The sequence below is a fragment of the Tupaia chinensis genome, unplaced genomic scaffold, assembly GCF_000334495.1.
Source record: "Tupaia chinensis unplaced genomic scaffold, TupChi_1.0 Scaffold000082_1, whole genome shotgun sequence".
In the NCBI taxonomy this organism is placed as follows: domain Eukaryota; kingdom Metazoa; phylum Chordata; class Mammalia; order Scandentia; family Tupaiidae; genus Tupaia; species Tupaia belangeri.
Window position 1 is genome coordinate 503251 of NW_006159543.1, and position 23151 is coordinate 526401.

General features: G+C 38.7%; 1 protein-coding gene across 4 annotated transcripts in view; it reads left to right on the forward strand.

Annotated features, from left to right (window-relative positions):
- MID2 (midline 2) overlaps positions 1-23151 on the forward strand; it is a 123042-nt gene that overhangs the window by 24456 nt on the left and 75435 nt on the right. For 3 of the 4 annotated variants that reach the window (XM_014585697.2, XM_014585698.2, XM_027769689.1), the window contains exon 3: positions 6258-6353. The exons of the other annotated variant lie outside the window; for it this stretch is intronic. In XM_014585697.2, coding sequence (XP_014441183.1) covers positions 6258-6353 — 96 coding nt within the window. The remainder of the gene's footprint in view (positions 1-6257; positions 6354-23151) is intronic. 4 annotated transcript variants of the gene reach the window in all.

The window sequence follows — 23151 nt, forward strand, 5'->3', positions numbered from 1 at the left end:
AAGGACATGGTTACAAGACAGAGTGATGTTATGACAGTAGAAGCACAGGGGGTTGTGAGTGAGCATAAGAGGAACAGCAAAAGAGACTTTGGGTTTCTCTTGGGTCTGTCAGGGGTTAGGAGTAGGTCCAGGGAAAAGGTGTGTCAAGACAAAAAGAGTGTGTTCAGACATCTGGAGGACAGAAAGCATTGGGTGTTCTCAGAACTGAAAGACCAAGTATCCTAGAAGGAATTGAAATTCAGTTCTTTCCAGAGGCTGAAATATGAGGGATAGAGGAAAAGATTTGGTTACCTTCATCATGGAGATAAGGCAGTACAGTAATGAGTTGAGTGAGGGCCAGGATTGAGCCTTGCAACACAGTCATGGTCTAGAAATAAACCACGAAGGAAGAGCAGATGAAAAAGAAAGAAGACGTGTTTGAGAGGCAGTAACTGAAGAGAGGCATAATGCAAGAGAAATAAAATCCCAGGGCCCATAGGAAAGTAGAGTTGGTTTCGTATTGCTATTCTAAGTGTTATCAAAATAAACACTGGATTTAGGGTTTTCTTTTTAGTACAGGTTTTCTTTTAGGTCCAAATAATAATTTACTCATTTAAGCTAGAGATTTAATCATGTTAAATATATATGACAGCATTTCAAATGTTAGAGACCGAATTACTGGGGCCAGCAGGTGACATGTTGGTTAAGGTGCTGGACTCCCACATTGTCTACCCTGGTTTGAGTCCTGGCAGCTTGAAAATCATACTTAGTGCATGTGTCCATGCCGCAAATCTTCAGGAGAATGGAGAAGAAGGAATTGCAGCTTGGCCATCCCCAAAGAAGAAGAAGAATGTGGGACAGTTTGGGTAGCATTTCTGTTAAGGGAAGTGGGAGCCATGTGGATCTTTGCTTGATGGTTGCAGAGTTCTGAAAAGAAGAGGAATAACAACCTGTTTTTACCTGGTTGAGGGTCTGATTATTCTCTAACTGTAAGTAGAGTGGACCTATATGATATACCTCCAGCATATCACCTGCATTAATTCTGGGATATAGCCTGTGTCTATGTAACATCAAATAAATGTTTTGGGGAAAACTCTGGCATAAGGGTGTGGGCTTCAGTTTGTGGACCAGATGGCGTATTCTGTTGTTGAAAGGCCATATGTAATTGATACATAAAGTGACAGACTGAAGCAAAAGCAAAGTAAGTATTTTAAGGCAAGCAGTTAAAAAAAGAAGGCAGGATATGACCCCCAAAACTGTGAAGATTCCAGCTTCTGGCTTTCGGGAGAACTGGGAACGTTGGTGTATAGACAGGATGTCAAAAAAGAGCATGCCAAAGAATAGTAATGGGGTCAGTGGCTCAGATTATTTTTAAAGATGAAGTTGTCTTCTGTCAATTGGAAAAACTCAGGCTTGGGGTGGATCAGCTGTTCTTTCCTCTTCACTTCTCTCTCCCTCCCTTGCCCCAAGGTTCAGTTCCCACATCAAAGCAGTCAGTATCTTGTCTAGATTTAGATAATATTCCCCTTGAACCTTTTAGAAAGCATGAGAGAATATAGGCATTCAATGGTAATACTACATGTTTCAACAGAATAAATAGAAAATCTGCACCCTCTTTTAGATTTCAATATTTCCTGTGTCAGGTCTGCATGTACAGTGTGCTCATATATGTGTGACTACATGTGTCTTCATGAAGCATGAAAATGGAGATCATGGCCCAGTGTGTGCCCTAAGAGTAGTATTTCTTGCTTTAATGAACAACCGGTGTTTTGAAATATAGCTAGGTTTCTTGAGTGAACCAATGAGAAAGTTACCTGAAATCATCTGTGACTAGAGAAATGAACAACAACAATAATAAAAACAAATTATTTGAGAGGGTTAGAGAAGTCATTTCTTTTCATGGGATTCTGTTTGGAAGAATAGCCTATGCCCAGCTTTCTCAGATGGCAAAACATGTCCTTCTTTGGGAAGGGTATAACAGAGCACAAAGAGGCTGAATCTATACAGCACAAATGAAGTGGAACCTGAGTAAAAATGGAATCAGTGTAGACTGCCAATTTAGCTAACTCAGGCCTTTTACAATCTCAATTATGCTAGCCAGTCAAATCTTCCCCTCATTTTGTGCCATTTAGACACATGCACACTTTTGTGAGAGCTAGAGTGACAGTCATCTAGAGGTGAAGAGAATCTCTGTTTCATAAGCTAAAATGACTTCTTTAACCCTCACAAAGGGGAAGAACAGAAGGACCCAGAGGTAACCTCCTGCAGCAGGAAATGGGAGCTTCATCCTGCTCCCCCTGCCAACCTCCTGTCCCTGTTTCCTCCCAGCAGATATCTCCATTCCAATCTCCCCTGCCACTTTGGCTCTCTTCTGTCACAGTTCAACTGTCTGAGAAAGTTGCACTAACTGGACTTGGACAGAGGGAATCTGGCCCAGTCATTAACTGGACTGTACAAGAATAGAGCAAAACAAGCCAATTTTACAAAACTGAATGACAAAGAGACATATTTACTTTTACATGAAGAGATTACACACACACACAGGCACACCCCAAATATACACATATCCTCTTTGTTTTCTCAGCTAGAGTATAGACAACATAATTATTTGACCAAGTCAGTCAAATCATTCAAACTCTGAGTGGCCCAGAAATTTTAGTTCTAAGTGATTCGTCAGTGTGAGGCAGGATAAAGACAGGATGACTTCCTTAGACTGCATAATTGCTTCAGTTCTCTGCTTCCCTTTGCATATGTTCATTATCAAGAATCAATTCCAATTTGAGAGGAGGCTTTAATTCCTTCTAAATGAATAGGAAATGAGTAAGTAAATGTTCAGTGTTTTCCTCAAATTATGTCTCATAATGTAAGAAAACAGTGGCAAGAAGCCATCAACAGATGGTGTTTTCATTAGCCAAAGACTTATTTTTCAAAGCATTTTCATATTAATGAAGTAAGGTTGAAATTAGAGTCATGTTGTCAGCTCTAGTTCTGTGTTGTTAAAATGTACTGGTATTCTGCAAATTGCTAGAGGGCCAGAGCAAACTAACCACTTGCCATAATTTTGTGATGGTAACCCAAGACCCATAGTCTAACCAGAGCCCAAATTATGTGTTCAAACCTAATTTTTGTTTTCAGTGACTTGAAAGAAGCTATGAGTCTCAATTCTGAGCCATAAATGAGGAACACACAGCAGGGATCTTAGTCCTGCTTTGCCCTATAAATTATTTATGAGATATCAGTTTCATGACCAGCATTGCAACAGGTCACATGTACTTGTTAAAAATATTGTCCCCATGGAATCCCATGTTCAAATGAAAACATATTACAGCTTGAAATACATATTGCTAATATTGTATCTGTTCTGGGCTCATCAATACCCATTATATTTATATAATGTGTTGGTTTAGTAATTTGTGATACATGGAATGTCCATTTATCTAGGATTTTGGACCACCCTGCTAGAGAAAATCATTAATTGTTTGGATTCATTACCAATTTAAGCTAGAATTTTTCATCAAACTACCATTTTATCATATTCACCTTATTGCTAAACTTTCAAAGAGGAGTCTAGACTTACAGCCTCCATTTTGTCACTACCAATGTATCCTTTAATCCTGTATGTTTTGGCATCTACCTTCAAAAACCCTACTCCTTTTTCAGAGGTCATGGGTGACCTCTAATGATCAAATGCAATGACCTTTTATCAACCCTTGTATTTCTCACACTCTCAGCATATTTGACAGTTTCCTTTCTTGAAACACATTTCTCTTAGTTATTCTCTCTGCTTGACCCAGACCTGCATTACCAACTGCCTTGAATATTGCAGCCTTATTCTAGTCAAGGTTGCTGCCCCTTGGGCTTTCCTGTTTCAGTCTGCCCACGTATTACTGCTAGGTTAATCACTTAAATGAAGTTCTGAAGTTCTCATTATGCTATCACCTGACTGAACAGCCTCTGATAAGTCCCCCAGTGCTCAAAAAGGGAATATATATATATATATGTACAAACTCCTTTCCCAGTGCCTAAATCTCCATTTTCAGCTTTGTCTCCCACTACTCACTTTATGTTCTTTTTTTTCTAGCCAAACTAAACTATTTTTTCCATGAATATGCCCTATACTTTATTTATAGTTATTCAGTTATTAACTAAGTTATTTAACATTTATCCATGCTATTTTTTTGTGACTAGAATACTCTGCCTCCCTCCATCTCTGTCTATTAAAATTCTTTTTACCCTTCAAAGCCCATCTTAATTTCTTCTTTTCTTTATCTGTGAAGTCATTATGCCTTGGATGGATTATATGCCCTATACATCTTTGTTGTATAAATATCTGAATTGCTACTTCTTTTTTTTCCACCTGTCATCTATTTAGCTTAGAGATCATATCCAAATCAATAATTGCTGCCCTTCCTTTTCTCCTCTTTCCTCCCTCTTTACTATTAAAACCTTAGATTGAGATGGTAGAGGGATTAAAGATGGTCAACAGAGACACTGTGTCTCAAGCCAAGAAAAATGGAATAAATTGTGGAAAAACTTCCATGAGAAGAAAACAAGACAAATCTGAAAAGAAGGGAAGCAAGGGTTAAGCTGGTCCCCATAATCCAGTTTGAAAACAAGTTAAATCAGACTACCCAGCCTAGAATTATACATATCTATGTGAATATATTCCAGAAGATGTTAGAGTGCCAAGGATGTTAAGGAGCCAAAGCTACTTAGTAGACAAGAAATGAACCAAGTATATGAGTCCTCTTTCTCTCTTCATGTCCCTCCACCTCCCCAGGTCATCCCAAGCACTCTTCCGAAAGTATGAACTTTGAACAACTAGAAGCTGTAAGAACCATGGCAATAGCAATAAAGCAATAAACATGACTGAGGGAAGGCATTGTACAGAATAAGAGCCAAAAATCTGAGGTATTACATTTGGAACAGACTGTAGGCTATTTTGGTGGTTTGGTGAAAGAGTAGACATTGGGACAAGTCCTGAAGGAAAAACAGCCACCAGAGCTAAAGACTTGGGGATGGGATAGAACTAAAAAACCCTTAATTAATTTTAAATAAAATAATATTCTATTTTTTACATAAGTAATGAGAGAGAGTAACTTGCTCAACTGAAAATATGCTAGAGTTCCGAGTACCATTGTAACATCATATTCAAAAAGTCTGAGAAGTACCTCCAATGCATATCTAAAATAATTTATGTACCAGCAAGGGGTGGTAAACAATCCTTTCTTGACACAGGCAGACTTTGCATTTTGAAGCTGGTCATCTCCATGGACAATGTTTCAGTGACAGAGAAGGAAAATTATGATAAATAATTCTAAATTTTAATGAATCTCACACTCAAAATACTCTTTCTCGGGACCCGCAGCTGATGTAATGGTTACATCACTGGACTCCCACGTGGTTGACTGTGGTTCGACTGCGATTGGACCTGGTGGCTTCAAACTCACTTGGGTGCGTGTGCATGCATGACTAAAATCCCGAGAGGAGAATAGAGGAGAGGGATTGCAGCATGGCCATTCCCCTTGGGGGGTGATTTCTTGCTTTCTGTCTCTCTGGTGAGCACATGCACCCTATAGCAAAAATCTCTCTAAAAACATTGCTCTCTCTCTCTCCTTTTTGAAGGAACACACCAGTAAGTATGCAATATTAGCAATAAAAAGACAAAAAGAAAATTGTGGACCAGTGGGGCAAAACTATGACCAATAGAGACCTGGGTTCCAGTCCCAACTCGTCTGCATACTAGTTATATGAGTATCGAAAATACTTTAACCCCACTCAGAAGCTTGGCTGTCTCATCAGTTAAAACAAATCTCCTACTTTGTGGGATTGCTGTAATTATTAAATAATATATATTAAATTTCATGGCATAGTATCTGGCAAGTAGTAATCATTCAATAAATTATAGTTTTCCTAGTCTACCCATCTGTAAAAGAGATAATAATACCTGTTCTTCATGTGCCATAGGACAACTATGAGGACAAAATGAGATATTGACTGTGAAATACTTTGAAAAGCCAAAAGTATTATAGAAAATATACGGTTGCTTTAATGTCAATAAGTTCCTAAATTCACAATGTCATGAATGTCATCTTTTCTCTGATCATGACCTCCTGAAGTACTTGGCATGTAGAACAGTGCTTGATCCATAGCAGTTATTCAGTGAATCTGCAGTATTTGTCAACTGACTAATCTTCACATAATGTTGCTTCTCAAGCTCACTGTTCTTTTTTCTCCTCTTCCTTATTTTCCTCTGGCTTCACACTCTTCGATGACAGCAAACTCTGGAGATGAACCTCACCAACCTGGTTAAACGCAACAGTGAACTAGAAAATCAAATGGCCAAACTAATACAGATCTGCCAACAAGTTGAGGTATGTAACAGAAACACTGGTGATTCTTTCAGAGGACTTGGATTGGGTGATCCTTTTGGGGGAACTTCATTGTTGTTAGAGTGTAGCTCAGTCATTTAGAATGGATGACTGAATGGTGGTTCTAGTAAGACTCATTCCTTTAGGATGCTTGTTCCAAGAAAAGTGACAGATATCTGTGATTTACACATAAATACATGGGCAATGGTGATGGGAGTAGACAATAGTCCAAGGGGAAATTCCTTCTCATTTCCAAACAGCAGGCAGTATGAGAATCAGACATGAAATGTACCTCCCCCCTTATAAAACTGGACAGTATTATTCCTTAAAGAGGTTACTGGAGTATCACAGGGAAGTTGGGATTCCTGGACTCTTGGGGTAGGGTGAAGATTCGTCCATATTGTTTCTGAAACAATATTATTAGGACTGCTTCTCCTCTTCCTAGCCTTTTCTTCCTTTACCTCCTGCCCTTATTCCTATCTATATGAGGCACTCTGCCTGTCCTTCCCATTTATTCTTGTAATCAACAAATGATATCTATGTTAAAGTTGTCTCTGAATTGTAAAGCGTCATTACAAGTATAGGGTTTTACCCAATTCATTTTCATTTTTTAAGTGTTTGAATTTACATTTAATCTCTGTATATCTTTACAGTGTACGAAATGGTTTTTCCCAGCATGAATACATTGCATATTAGTCAAGTCAAAGATATTACCATATACATTATCATCAACAGATAACTTTTAATTTTTGTTTTTCCCCCTGACTCCCCACTCCCATTACCTACTCCCTTTTATACTGTCTTTAGCATCTACAATTACCTCCCCAATATTTCCGTTTCTGCCATAGAGTGTAGACATTCAGTATATATTAAGCGAGGACATACAATGTCTAACTTTTAGTCTGGATTGCTTTACTTAGCATTAGAGCTTCCATATTTGTCCACTTTGCATCAAATATTGGAATGGCTAAGACTAAATAAATACAGAATGATAAGTTCAGGTGAGGCTGTGGTGAAAAGGGAACCCTCCTACACTGTTTGTGGAAAGGTAATTAGTACAGCCACTGTGGAGAACAGTATGGAAGTTACTCAAAAACATACAAATATAACTACCATACAACCCACTTTTGAGCATCTACCAAAAGGATAGGAAAACAGTTTAAAAAAACTCTTACACATCCATGTTTATTGCAGTATTATTCACAATTACTAAGACATGGAATCAACTTAAATGTTCAAGAACAGATAAATGGATTGAAAAAAAATGTGGAACATGTACACTGTGTAATAATACTCACTCATGAAAAACAAATGTAAGGTTTTAGGGAACCAGCAGTTAGCGTAATGGCTATGTCACTGGATTCCCATGTAGTCGACCACGGTTCGTGTCCCGGACCCGGTGGCTTAAAACTCACGCCGGGCGCGTGTGCATGCGTGCCCAAGATCCCGAGAGGAGAATGGAGGAGAAGGGATTGCGGCGTGACCATCCCCCCTGGGGGGTGATTTCTCGCTTTCTGTCTCTATGTCTCTCTCTGTCTGGCGAGCGCACGCGCCCTACAGTGAAAATCTCTCTCAAAAAAAACAAAAAACAAATGTAAGGTTTTAAAAAATTGCTACCTATATGAAATCATAGAGCAGAGCTTAGAACAGGAGTTGACCTCTTCGTAAGTGAACATAATAAAAGAAAGATGTTATTTCTCTCTGTTTCTGAAGAGTACCAAACTTCTGCCATAACATTAAGTTTTGTGTTGATTTTGTTGAAGAGCTGATAATAGGGCTTCAACAGGGACAGGTAAAATATAGGATTCCTCATGGGCAGTGACTAGAAATAGAAATGTTTCTAATTCTGTATAGAGCCTGATAGTCTAGTTCTAATCTTATTTGTATGACAGATAAATGTGATGGTTCAAGTTTATTTTATTTTACATAGTAAAATAATTTTATTAAGATCTCATATCTTAATCCCACCTAAGGATTCCTATTTAAGAGACTGTGGAGATGGGACCAGCAGATGATGTAATGGCTATATCGCTGGACTCCCACGTAGCTGATCACAGTCTGAGTCCTGGACCCAGTGGCTTAAAACTCATGCTGGGCATGTGTGCATGCCTGCCCAAGATCCCAAGAGGAGAATGGGAGAGAAGGGATTGTGATGTGGTCATCCCCCTGGGGGCGTGATTTCTTGATTTCTGTCTTTCAGGTGAGCACATGTGCCCTATAACAAAAAAATCTCTCTTAGAGAGAGAGAGAGAGAGACTGTGGAGAATCTTAATGTAAATGAAGAATTTTTTTTTTTTATGAGTAACCCCTCACTGTCCAAATATTTGGATTTCTTAAAGTATTGGGTTCCTTCAAGGAAAGTGTACTTGTATAGTGAGCATACCATAGCAATGTAATCCCTGCTGAGTATTCCATTTGTGGAAAAGAGTGGTGCTATTTGTAAGGTATGTAGAGTACTGGTTAAATTCAGTTGTAAGACAGTAGAATGAGGTGGGAGGTTGGGGAAGAAGAATAAGGAATGAAAAGAAAGAACATTGGAATGTGAGTTGCAAAATTGGGTTCCATATGTGGCTTTTCATTAACTGGTAATATGAACATGAATAAGTCATTTAGCCTTTCAGCTTAAGTGTTCTTACCTAAGAAATGAGGGGTTGGACTGATTACAGGACCTTCTATGTCTTTCTGGATTCCATAGATCACAATTCTGTGAATGATTGCTTTCTTTATCCTGTTCTTTTTCCTCTATTGTCTCATCCTTTCCAAGAGGGGAGAAACAAAGCAGAAAGTATTTTAGAGTGGCTTTAAGCTAATCAAGATCCCTCTATGTTCCACTGTTTCAAAGCCTCTGATTATGCTTTTAGATTATAACATAAGAAATCCACACTGGTGAAGGGACAAGGGAGTATTGTAAGCAGAAAACAAGATAAGGGATCCGTTGGTTTGGTATTTGCATAATTGAAGGTAGAGTAACAGCTAATAGTGAATAAAACATGAATAGAAATTATAATCATCACATTTCCCCTCTCATTGAAAAAAAAACTGTTAAATGCAGAGTAAGTTGTAGTTGAAAGAGCAAACTAAGTTTATTTTCATTGCTTATTCACTTTAGGACCTCTCTCTCTCTCTCTCTCTCTTTTAAATGAAATTTATTTTTAGTGCAATTTTAGGTTCACAGAAAAGTGGAGCAGAAGGTATAAAGATCATCAATACCTTTCCTATGCTACACATACAAATCTTCCCTCATCATAAACATCACCCACCAGAGTGGTGCATTTGTTACAACTGATGAACTTCCATTGACACACCATTATCACTCAAAGTCCACAGTTTACATTAGAGTTCACTGTTGGTATACATCCTGTGGGTTTGTCTAAAGCCATAGGACCTCTCTTAGTATCATGTCCCAACTCCTAGGATGTTTATCACCCTGGCTAGCTCCAACTAAACATAGCCCTGTTCTAACCTTTCCCAGTCTATCTCACCAGTCAAACCTTCAGGTTCAGGGTCCTAATCTTTTCAAGTGACAAAGAGCTAATCTCATGAAACAACTCATCATTGTGTTAATAGGGGAGGACTCATTCCATCCTTTTAGGTAACAGGCAATGTTGTTGTTGTTTATAGATATTTTGTCATATGGAGTGTGCACTCACCAGGGAGAGGCAGAGAGAGAGGAAAAGTGAGAAAACACCTTCCAGGGGGATGACCACACTGCAATTCCTTGCCCTCTATTTTTCTCTCAGAGTTTTTGGGCATGTGCATACACACACACACACGCACACACACACAAAGTGTGTTTTTCAGGTTGCTGGGTCTGGAACTTGAACTTGAGAGTTGGCCATGTGGGATCCAGCACTTTAACCACCATGCTACCTGCTGGCCCCCAAAATAGGCAATGTTCTAGCAGTGTCTTTCTGAATTTGGTATTCCTGCCTAAGCCTTAAGGAGGGGATACTGGTGCTAACACATGTAAGGAGAGGAGAGAAGAGTAGCCCCATGTCAAAATAAGTATTCAAGAAGCACCCTTTGGAATGCTTGTTAAATCCTATCATGTACGCCACTGTTCACCCTGACTTTTACAGTACATACTCTTTATGCGTGGCATTGTACCAGGTAGAAAGAAAACAGCATAGACCCAGTATCTACCCTCTGAGGACTTAAATACTATAAAAAGCCCAATATGACTACACATATTGCAAAAATATAGACAATGGAATAAAAATATTAACTGAGAATGGCAAACAATTATGAGATACTATTGAGAATGAGTGTATTTTGGGAGTTAACTCCATAGTCTATTTAATTTACGACTCTGTCCTTGACAGGGGCCCTACACTATGGTTAATGGAAGACCATGACTGTCTTCTATGATATCATCCCTTCTGTAAGGTTAGAGATGTGCCCTTCATTCCCCCTTAATAATAGGGTGAATCTAGGCTACTTATTATACTCATTCGGCACAGAGCCTGAATGTCCAAAAGCTTTTAGGACAAGCCTCAGGTTTAGAAATGCAGTTAAAGAAGGGACTTGAAACTTCATAAAATGTTATAAATACTTTATAAAATGAAATAAATAAGGTACTGTCAGTCATGAAAGCCAGATATTGAAGATTGGTTTGACTTTTTTTTTTTTCATTTTATCTAATCCAGATTTGTCTATAGGGAATGACTATATTTGCAGTGTAAACCAAGCATTTCACATTGGGCTGGAGTGGAGGTTACCAGCTAAGGCACTTCTGAGAAAACTGGAATAGGCTATTTTCCTGCCAAACCTGTTCCCCTTCCTTATTGTCTGCAAATGTTTTTGTCACAGATTGACTGTTCATAAAGGGGTAGTAAATACTGCCTCCTATCCTGGTCCTTTTTCCCTGTTCTCTATTCTCCTCAGAAAGTAAACAAAGCTGCAGTCTTCCTTTTATTACAGAAACAGAGATTAAGATCACCACAGATTTGTTAGCCGAATTCTGTGACTTGTTACAGTTGCTGCCCAGGTTTCAGAATTCAGTAGACAGACAGTTGGAAAATATTTTCTGCCGGGGCCGGAGAGCATAAGAAAGAGGTAGAGGCAGGCACAAGACTGTCTTTAATCTGCTTAAGGAAGGGCATGCTTGGACCTGACTCCTCTGGCCACTTGATCTCTATATATAGCTCTTTGTCCTGGCTCATCAGGCATCCTTTGTTTACATTTCCAAAGGAAATCTCTGTATAATGCATCGCCAAGGGAAAATGTATACCAACAGATAGATACTTCCTCTTGGCTTCCAAGACTCCATGGTTCTCTAAATAATAAGCATTCCTGAAAAAAAATGAAGAAAAAATAATTAAATACTTAAAAATAAGTCACTCAAAATGATTTTGTTTTAGATAGTTTGCTGTAGGGCATGAGTGCTTGATGGAGAGGTAGACAGAGAAAGAGAGAGAGAAAGTGAGAAATCAAATTACCTCCTCTCCTGCCCCTCAAGGGAGGATGGCCACACGGCAGTTCCTTCTCCTCTTAGGATTTTGGGCATGCACACGCACCCAGGGTGTTTTTTCAAGGTTCTGAGTCCAACCACCCAGTTAGCCATGTGGGATCCATTCGCCTTAACCACCACGCCACCTACCTGGTCCCCCAAAGCTATTTCTTGAGCATACACTGTAAATCAGTGTTGTTGGTGATTTCGGGGCCTATAAAAGAAATATATATGATTGATGAGCTCCAGGAACTTTCATCTAGTTAGAGAAAACACAGTATCTAGTGAGAAATAGTGTATAAAGCAGCATGCAATACAGGGAATAAAAATTAATGTAGTGTAGCCCTTCTAATTTTACTTAGTCTTATTCTTAGCTTTTAGGGCATTGAGCATATTAATGCATTTTCCTGGATATTTTGTATGTCTCCTTTTTTTCACTTTTCTGGAACTGCTGCAGTGCAATGAATTAATCCATCTCAGAAGCTCCAAAAGCAGGCTGATTTCCTTTTGGCTCTTTTCAAGCCTGTTAAGGAGTTGGGTGGCACTGCTCTTTAGCAACAGGAGAAAGGAAAAGAGATGAGTTGGAAGAAGGAGAGACTTCTCTTAGTTTGGAGAATTTCAGCTTCCTGTCTTGCCACTAGATCTTATGTTCAGTCAGTTTTGGAAATCTTTCTCTTTAGAGTTCAAATTTTAGGTGGCTTGGTATTCTCATTTTTCTGCATCCACTGCTCACTAAAAGGGTATTTGATTTAGGAAGGTCAAAAATCTTGGAGTCAATGTAATAGATGTCTGACTGCTTTTATGACCATAAAAAATAGGTCCTTTAAAATAAATTAATTAAAAAACCCACTGCTATAGATGACTTCAACAGATGATCCTTAAACGTTTTAGGGTGGTTGAGATAGAGGAAGAAATGGGGTCTAAACCATTAAGGCACAAATATGTTTTTTGGAGGAGTCCTCTACAAGCACAGGGGACATGAGAAAATGAAGGAACTATCAGGCTTAAGTGAGTGTAATCAAGGGAAATTTAATGGGGAAAATACACTTTAGTTAAACATTGAGGAGGAAAAATAAATTACTCCCTATGCATAGATGGAGAGCTGATGTATTAGTGGAGGTGGAAATGAGCAAATTGTGTGGGCAAAATGGGACCTTATGCACTGGATTTATAGAGATAAATAGTAAATGGTTACTACCCTGAAAGAAGGCATAGACTGGTTGAGAGCTTGACAGGAAAAATGGCAAATAGAATGTGATAATTATTGTAATTAAAGTAAATGCAACACAAGTTAGTATAGAGGGACAAACACCCAAGTTTACCTGAAGGACTTAAGAAAGCTTTGTAGTTTGGAAATAGAAATCAAGTTATCTTGAAATAAGGGTAGAATTTTGCCTATGAAAATGAAATAAGGAAATGAAGGGGTCCATATGCATGAACATAGCAGAGTGATCATCATAAAAGGTTCAGGAAACCCTCAGAAGGGAGTTTGGTTTGGCCAGAATGGAAGACATGAAGATCATTGCAAGAGGTGAATCTAGAGAAGCAGCTCAGGCCCAGATAATGAAGGGTCTTGAATAACATATAAAAGTGTTTGCATTTTGTACTGAGGAGTCTGGGGAGTTATTGGAGGATTTTAAGCAGGTAATAACTGGAAAACCTACATTTAAGGATTGTTAATGACTATAGTATGGAGAATAGAATAGGGGTCAAGGGTCAAAAATGAAGGCAATGAGACCAGTTAGAATTTACTAATCCAGAGAGAAATGAAAGCCCAACCTGAGGCTGTGGCAGTACAATTAGGGAGGAAGGGATAGATTCAGAAAATTTCTAGGTGATAATGTCAGTATCACTCAGTGACCAGTTAAAAGCAATGGATGTAAGGAGTGAGAGAACACTTGGATGATACACAGGTTTCTGGCTTGAGTGACTGAATGGCTCTGTTGCCTTTAACTAGATTAGGAAATACAGAAGTGCTCTTTCTAGACATGTGAGATTTGTTGTGCTGTAGGTCAGAGTGTCAGATAGAAAATGCTTAGTAGGCAGTTGATTGGTTAGCCCTGGAGGCCAGGAGAGAGATCTGGGAAAGGGATAGTCTTGGAAGTCATCAACTTCTAAGTAGCACTTAAAGTCATTAAGAATGTGTAGAATGAAAAGACAGCTTAGGATAGATCTCCAATCCAATTGTTTGTCACTCAGAATACAGCAACCAACTGACCCTCCAAATATAGACTATGGTGCTTTTGATGAGATTAATGAAGAATGGTGTATATTTTAAAAATAAATGATCAAAAGTGAATTATTCATTTGTGGAAGAATAAAAGCTTTAGACATTACCATCTTAAAGACTGCAATAATGAGAAACACTTATTAAAAGATTTCTCTGTCCCAAATGAGCACTTTATATGTGTTAACTTATTTCATTCTCACAACTCTATGAGACAGATACTATTATCCCTGCTTTCTTGATAAAGACATGAAAGTATAGAAAGATTTAAGTGATTTGCCAAGGTCATGCTGATAATAGATTACAGAGTGGGGATTTTAATCCAGGCACTTAACCTCCAGAGCCTATACCCCTAATAACTTCATTACACCTCTTTTTTTTCAAGTCTAGATAATACTACTTGGATAGCTCTTGCTCATCATAGGTGGTTCCTGGATCCATCATGAAGATGACTTGTAGTAAGTAAGGGATATGAGACAAGGGTGTGAATTCTGGAAGGGAACAAAGGAGAAATGGAAAGAGCAGTCAAAGGAAGAGGAAAGCCAACAAAAAATGGAGGATCAAAATATCAAAGGAAGGCAGGACTTCTAGGTGTGGAAGATTTGATGGAGTACATTGGAACAGAGACATCTTGGAAGAAAATATCATTAGTGCCCTATAAGGGATAAGGTTCTGTACAAAGATGAGGAAAAAGGTTCAGGGAGATCAAGGAGAAAGTAAGTTGTCAGGAAATGCAGGCTACAAAGAGTTTGATCATAAAGGTACAGAGAGAGACAGAGTGCTGGTTCTTTCCCTTTTGAAGTGCAGAACAGTCAGACTCACAAACATACATAATGCTCTAGTTTTATCATCATTATTATTATTCTGTTACTGAGTAACTAAAAATAGAAATCACTAGACCCACTGCCACTTACCATGCATGCTTCACTTCACTTCTTGACTTGGTGTCCAGTCACCTCTCCAACCCATAACTCTCTTGTCCAGCTCCAAAGCCTTGGTTTCTATAACTTGCTCCTCTTAGAAGTAGTATCCAGGTTATGGGATGTGGTAGCATTGGAGTTGGACAGAGAGGAGTCAAGCTAGCTTGATAACCTTGAACACATAACTTTTTTGAACCTCAGTTGCATCATCTAAGAAGGCAGTATTCAAAAAGCTCATGGAAAATACATATTATTAAAAAAATTATGCATGCTAGCAAAAACCTCTCCAAAAAATTATGCATGGATTTCAAAATGCTTTTGAGCCAAAATAAACTTGTACTTTAATTCTGTTTTTCCACAAACATTTTGAAGTTCCCTTATATATAACTTGGGGGCCAGCAGATAGCATGGTGGTTAAGGCACTGGACTCACACATGGTTGACCATGGTTTCAGTCCTGGACCTGACAGTTTGCTTTCTCACTTTCTCTCTCTCTCTCTTTGGTCAAATTTAAAATAAATTAATTAGTTAAATAATTCTTTAAAAAGAAAAGAACTTAGAATAATAACTTGAGCGGATAATACACATAATGCACGTACTAGTGTGCCTGGCATAAGTTGAAGCTCAATAAATAGTTGTCATAGGAAGAGGAGGAGGAGGGAAAGGAAGAAAAAGAGGAAGAGGAGAAGTGATAGTAGGAACAGTTGTTAGTAGTACTAATACCAGTAGTAGTATTTCTGGGCATCATACCTTTTGCCAGAGATTCCTAGAACTGACCTCAGGACTTCCAGTGGGATTTATCATGATCTCTAAGGGTGGGGAGGACAGTTATTACCAAATGCTCACTATCAGTTTCAAATGCAACATATGAGAATATAATTTTCCTTGGGAATAAGGAGTGGTAATGAAATTGTGGCACCAAAAATGTTGGGAATCAGCTAGTACCTCTCCAAAGTGATACACTAAAAAGGGCTATTATACTTCTGAAAATACAGTGTTTATCCAGAAAAGAGATTGCTATACTAAATTTTAAAATTAGGCCAGAGTAGAAAGAAGAGAAAGTAGCTGACCAGTCTGCTTGCTGATTACTTTCTGCTGACTGCATGACTGACCTTCACAAGGTACTCTTTCTCCAGATAATTGTCACTTGTGTCAAAACTGACAATCTTTCTGACACGAAAAATGGACTTTTGGTTAGTCTCTCCCTTTCCCATCTTCCCCAGACCCTCCTCTGTTATCTTTGCTCCAAAATATAAACTTTTTTTTTTTTTGCAAACACATGCTTTTTTTCACTTAAAAGGAGCTTACTTCCTTAGAGAAGGTGGCCATGTTTGTGATTTCTCTCTGATTCTGCTACTGGAAGGATCTTGAGGCATACCCCAAGGTCTTTTCCCTTATTTTGAGCTAGCATCGATAAATCAATAGTTTCCTTTTTCTTTATAACTTTTATCTTGCAATTGTTCTTTTTCGTTTGACATATCCAATAAGCTGTTAGTTTTCAGCTACTAATTTAAACAATTTTATTTAGTAGGGAAATGTTTACTGCCCTTTTACAAGAATATCTAAGGTATTCTTTAAGTTGATACTTAAATAAACTTGCCTGTTAACCTTCTCAAATTCTTCTTTATTATTGTCTCTAAGCAAAAGACAAGTTTTGTGGAAGGACACACACTTTATCTCTAATGGTTTTAAAAAGAGAGTTCTTTGGCATTTTAAAATGTTTATTAGCTGAACTATTCCATGTGTATTTTTGTGAGAGATGAGAGAACAAGGGGAGCAGACTTAATAACTTCTGAGAAGGATTTGAGCTACTAGTGCCTTGTGAGAATGAAATACCTATTTTGCAACCACTGTGGAATTATATGTGGGGAAAATGGATTCCATGAACAATGGAAAATAAATGCATGGTGACCTAGTCAGTTTATTCATTTGTACCACTGTAGTGACTAATTCAGACTATTGCATTCAATCTTGTTAAGTATACAGCAATTGACATTTAATATAGATGAAAAACCTAAATCAACTGTGCAATTTGAAGTGTGAGCATAGCCTATTTTATACTAGAAAAGAAAATGCTTTGTAATTTTTAGATACCTAATGTATCCAATTTTTCTTCAAAAATACTTTTTGACAAATTCTCGATATATTCCTGTGTCATATAACAGTTTTGAGGACATTAAATATTGCAGTTGAAATATTTACACAGTATGGACACATAATAGGGTTTAAGGATAAAATGAGTTAAGATGAATATTGCCTTACTTCTCCTCCTCCTCCTCTGAATTTATAGGACAGTTAAGCTTTCAGGTACAGTCATTTCTTCATGGCCAAAACAGTTCATATAGGCATGCACTCTGTATCTGTCATTGCACTTTTCTTTGAAGCCCATCTTAAAGCTCATTTCCCATCTGTTTCCTTTTTCTTCCAGCTCCCATTTCTCCATGTTCAAATTCCAGGTCACTCACTAAATTGCCAGAACACTGGACTAATTTTGGCCCCTCTTGCTTGCCCTCATGCTTTTCACAATCCATCTTACTTCCCCATTTCCAATGTACTCTTGGAAAGTTGATGGAATTTTAATAATTCAGCTAGAGCCCTATCATACCTATACCATACCTTTAAATGTTTCCAATTTCACTCCTACCCCCAATCTCTTCTGTTATCAACTAAACAAAAAACAACCAACCAACCAAAAACCTAAAACAAAAACAACCATCACAAAAGACATGTACATAGCCATTGAAACACCCCTGTGTCTCTGCCTGTCTAGAGGAGTCCAGTGGTGTGGTATTATGAGCAGGGGCTGAGAGAGAAAGAGAATCACATTTGAATCATTTGTGCTGGGCACTGTGCTAAAGGCTCTCTTGTTTTTAATCTTACTTAGCATTTATGACAACCCTATGAGTTGGTGATATTCTTTTATTTTTGAGTTGGTGATATTCTAATTTTGCAAGTGAAAAACCTGAGGAACAGAGATATTAGATGCCTTTCTCAAGGTCTGACACAGGGTAAGCTGTGTGTCAACCTACATCTCTCTGACTCCAAAGTCCATGTTCTTTCCATTGCACTGTGCAGCCTAGAGAAGCCATTTATTTCTTTGCCACTGATTTATTTGAGTTCAGATAGGAAAGTACCAGATCTAGCATGGTCACTGTTTTTCCACACTAAATAGCTTTAGTCCTAGAATAGATGATCTGTTTTGTGACCTGGCATTACTGAATCATGGTAAACCTCTTATGTAGCCCTGCCGTTGACCTATCCTTGATAGCTCAGAGCAGCTCTCCATATTCTAACAGCCCTTGATGAGGGAGGAAAGAGAGGAAAAACTACTTCTACAGTTGGCAGAAGGAAGCAGTAGTGCTCACAATCAGGCACTTGCTTGGATTATTTTTGTGCTATGTGGGAGGTGAAAACCGGGTGGGCCGTTCCAGGTCTCAGCACTGACACCAGTCATAGACAATTCACTGTGAGATCACACTTCCTAGCTAAGATGGCTTGGCTGGGTCTTCCTTTTAGGGCTCTGCATGACCATTTTGCAGATAAAAGTGGTCTAGATGAGACACAGGTTTTAATAGTTATAAAGAGTCTGGCAGTAAAGACACACTCTTAAAAGTATACTTAAGGTTACTACATATAAAACAGACTATAAATGAAAGTATAATACCATGGTGACTACAAAGATATAGATTTGCTCAGAAAAAAAGAGTGAATGTGTTGTTACTGATATTGGTGTGCCCATGTCTTCTGATGGAATGATTATTGAAAAGTGCAAGTACATCCGGGACAACATCTGTTTACTACCTCAGGACAGAAAGAGAATCCTACACCTCAATCCCTTCCTATTACCTCTAGTCACTTAAATCAAATCTTGAATCCCAGAATCTTATTCTATCTCAGGCAGTTCCAGGAACTCTCACTATTCCAAAGAGTTTTAACTGTATTAACTCATTTAATCTGTGGCAATAACCTGACAAAGTACTGTTCCTGTTTGAAAATGGGGAAACCAAGGCACAGAACAGGTAGCTAATTCGTACAAAATCACACAAAGAGTAAATTGCAAGGTGAGATATTGGCATTCAGTTCGACTCTAAAGTCTTTGCTCTTAACCACTATGCTATATTAAAAGTAAGGGGCAGGGCCAACAGGTGGCATTGTGATTAAGGCACTAGACTCCCACATAAACAACTGCGGTTTAAGTCCCGGACCTGCAGGCTTGAAAATCATGCCGGATGTGTGTGTGTGTGTGTGTGTGTGTGTGTCTCCAAAATCCCAGGAGAATGGAGGAGGATGGATTGAAAGCGTGGCCATCCTCCCTGGACATGATTTTTCACTTTCCCTCTCACTATCTCTGTCTGTCTCTGAAAGCATTCACCCTATGGCCAAAAATAAATAAATAAATAAATAAATAAAAGAAAAGAAAGAAAGAAAGACAAATGAAAGAAAAAACTAACAAGATTTATCAATTGATGGTTCTTTGTGCAATGTCAGTGCATATTGTGTTTATGATCTGGGTATGGACAGATGGCTGTAAAATGAGTTTTGCTATGCTGTATGAGAGTGTGCCCATGTGGGAACGGTGCAGTGTGATACTAGTGCAGTACTGGGCTTGCCTTTCTCTGTGGTGATAGCCTCTGTAGAGCATGCTTCTTAATGCCCTTGCATATGCAATGCATCTCTCCATCTATTTCATAGAAGGCTGCCTGGGTGTTCATCTCATCTCTTGTGTGTGTGAGGGGGTGGTAATATGTGTAAAGAGGATATATGTGGAAAGAAGCATATATACCCAGTGAGAGAATGAATTTTAAACTCAGTTGTGAGGACTGCTTTTTTCCCCTCAATGTGTTCTTTTCACTCTCTGATGTTTCCGCCATATGAAAAGAAAAACTAGAACACAACTGGAGGACATTGCTTTTTATTTCCTCTGATTGGAAATACTGTCTCTTCTGTTTCCAGCAGGCAAATATATAGACATGCCTTTTCTCCTCAATATCTCAGACCTTTTCCAGCTTCCCCTTAGTAACCTCAAAAGCACACAACAATCATTGGCTTTGGAATAACTTCTAAATCAATAAAACTTTAGCTAACACATTGTATTTTACAAATGGGAGTCCATGTTGCCTAGAACCACATAGTTCCACCTTAACTCCTCTACCTTGATTTATGTGTGGGTAACTGGGCACCAGCACAGAGCATTAGGCATTACATATACCTAAATATTTCTTTTTAAAACATAATTAATTTTATTTAAGTTTATTCATCATTATTTTATTTTTTAATTTGATGAGAGAGAGAAAGTGAGAAAGCAAGCCACCAGGTCCAGGATTCAAACTGTGGTCAGCCATATAGGAGTCCAGCACCTTAATCACCATACCACCTGCAGGCCCTCGCCTGAAAATGTCTTATTAGAAAACTCTCAGGTGCCGGGGCAAGCCCAGGACACGAGGAGTGTTAGCAAAGAGGGTGAGAGACTAGGCAGGGAAGGATAACAATGTAAATGAGAGGAAGTATGTGGAATGGAAAGGGAAGCATCACATGATGCCAGTTTATAGTGCATACACAGTGATATTCTTGCCAAATTTGTTGGGCACTGTAATTCTGAAGAGCTCCGAATCTTCTAGTCCCCTGGGGCTATTCTGGAATGTCTATTGCCACCCAGTCATCAGCCAAAAAATCCAAACCATTTCAGGAGAATTCCACTGGCTTTTAAATGAAAAGGAATGTATATTATATAATTTGTAGCTCAGAAAGAACAATTTTATTTAAAGTGTACAAAAAAAAATCTGATATCACAGATGAGTAGGCAGATTGCATATTGTCTGCCAGAGAGTAGAATTAAACACCTTCATGCTCTCAAACTCAATTTCTGTCAAAAACAGGATACGGCAGCAAACCATTTAAAAAACAAACAAACAAACAAACAAAAAACCCCAACAACTACTGACCTACAGTGTGTACTGCCAAGCCCTGTACTAATCCAGTGACACATCATTAGCCTAGAAGGTGAAAACAAATGGTGTTCCCTGGGTTTGGTATTTATTTTTTATGGTCTTTAAAAAATAACTACTCTTACAAAGAGTCAGGAAAACCCCTGTCACAAAGTCCACCATATATTTAGCGTTGTGCTACAAGGGACATATAGCAGGTATATAAGTCACTATTCGTATCTTCAAGGACTTTATAGTCTAGTTGGGGAAGCAGAACTAACAGTCTGAAGCAATGGTAGCACTATAAAATAAAATAATTCAGTGCTAAATTGTGTGATACTAACTGTAAGTGGTGTAGGAGTTCAAAGGGGAGAGAAATTAAATAAAGTGAATATTAACATCCCTGTCATCAGTAGCCAATGTTCATTGACAATATGAGCTAGGCTTTGTGCTAAGTGTTTTACATGTATCATTTCATTTAATCCTCTCGATTCCTTTTGCAACAGGAACTATTATTATCTTCATTTTTCAGATGTAGAAATTCAGATAGCAAAATGACTTATCTAAGAGGAGTAATGAGAGATGAGAGAGACACAGAAGGATCTGATCACAAAGGGCCTTAAGAGCCATGTTAAAAAGTTTGGAATTTATCCTAAAGTCAGAGAGAAGCCAATTGAAATTTAGTATGAAGCCATTTTAAGCATGAAAGTAGTGTGTTTTTAAAAAGATTATGCTGTGGGACCAGCAGTTAGCGTAATGGCTATGTCGCTGGACTCCCACGTAGTCGACCGTGGCTCAAGTCCTGGACCCGGTGGCTTAACCTCATGCCGGGCGCATGTGCACACGTGCCCAAGACCCCGAGAGGAGAATGAAGGAGAAGGGATTGCGGCATGGCCATCTCTCCTGGGGGGTGATTTCTCGCTTTCTATCTCTCTTTCTCTCTCTGTCTGTCTGACGAGTGCATGCACCTTATAGCAAAAAACTCTCCAAAAAAAAAAAAAAGATTATGCTGCAAGGCTGCTGGGTTTAAAACATATCAGGAAGAAAAAAGACTGGACACAAAAGGACCAGTTAGGGAACTATTTTAACACAGTGCTTACCATATAGTAGGCAGTAAATATTTATTTGGGGACCAATAGTTAGTGTAATGGCTATGTCGCTGGACTCTCATGTAGTTGACCGCAGTTCGTGTCCTGGAACTGGTGGCTTAAAACTCACATCGGGTGCGTGTGTGTGCATGCCCAATATCCCAAAAGGAGAATGGAGGAGAAGGGATTGCGGTGTGGCCACCCCCCTGGGAGGTGATTTCTCGCTTTCCGTCTCTCTGTCTCTCTTTGTCTGTCTGGCGAGCACATGTTCCCTATAACAAAAACCTCTCAAAAAAACGAAAATATTTATTTATTGGATGGATAATTTAGAGAAGAGATTCTAGTGTACATATCCAGTGATGTAATAAGGAAGGATAGAAAAAGATGGATTGGAATTATATTTGGAGGTGAAACATATGAGATGTGATGATTGATTAGATGTGAGGAACTATAACAATCCCTACAGCTGATGATGCCCTTCACCTATATTAGGGGACATTAGAGAAGAATCAGGTTTAATGAAGAAAAATGTGGGAAGGAGATGAGTTTGGTTTTGGAAATGCTGAGTTTGTGGTACCTGTGGTTATGCAAATGAAAGTGTCCAGTAAACAGTTAGATATATGGGTCTAAATTTTAGGAGATTTACAATGGAGATAAATATAAGTGAGGCAAATAGGGATCTTTCTGAACTCATGAAATTGTTCTAAAATTGGAATGTGGTAGGGACCAGCAGTTAGCGTAATGGCTATGTCGCTGGATTCCCATGTAGTTGACCGCGGTTTGAGTCCCAGACCCAGTGGCTTAAAACTCATACCGGGCGCATGCGCGTGTGTGCCCAAGATTCTGAGAGGAGAATGGAGAAGGGATTGCAACGTGGCCATTCCCCTTGGGGAGTGATTTCTCACATTCTGTCTTTCAGTCTCTCCCTGTCTTTCTGGCAAGCGCACGCGCCCTATGGCAAAAACCTCTCCAAAAAAAAAGTAAAATTGGAATGTGGTAATGGTGGCAAAATTCTTTAAATTTTCCAAATATCATTGAACTTTTCATTTAAAGTGGATGCACTTTATGGCATACAAACTATATCTCAATAAGGCTTTTAAAATGTAAAAAATAAGCAAGGCGATGGCATGTAGGTGATGACTGAAGCCTTTGATCACCTAAGACTAAGTGTGCTTGAGAGAGGTTTTTTTTTTT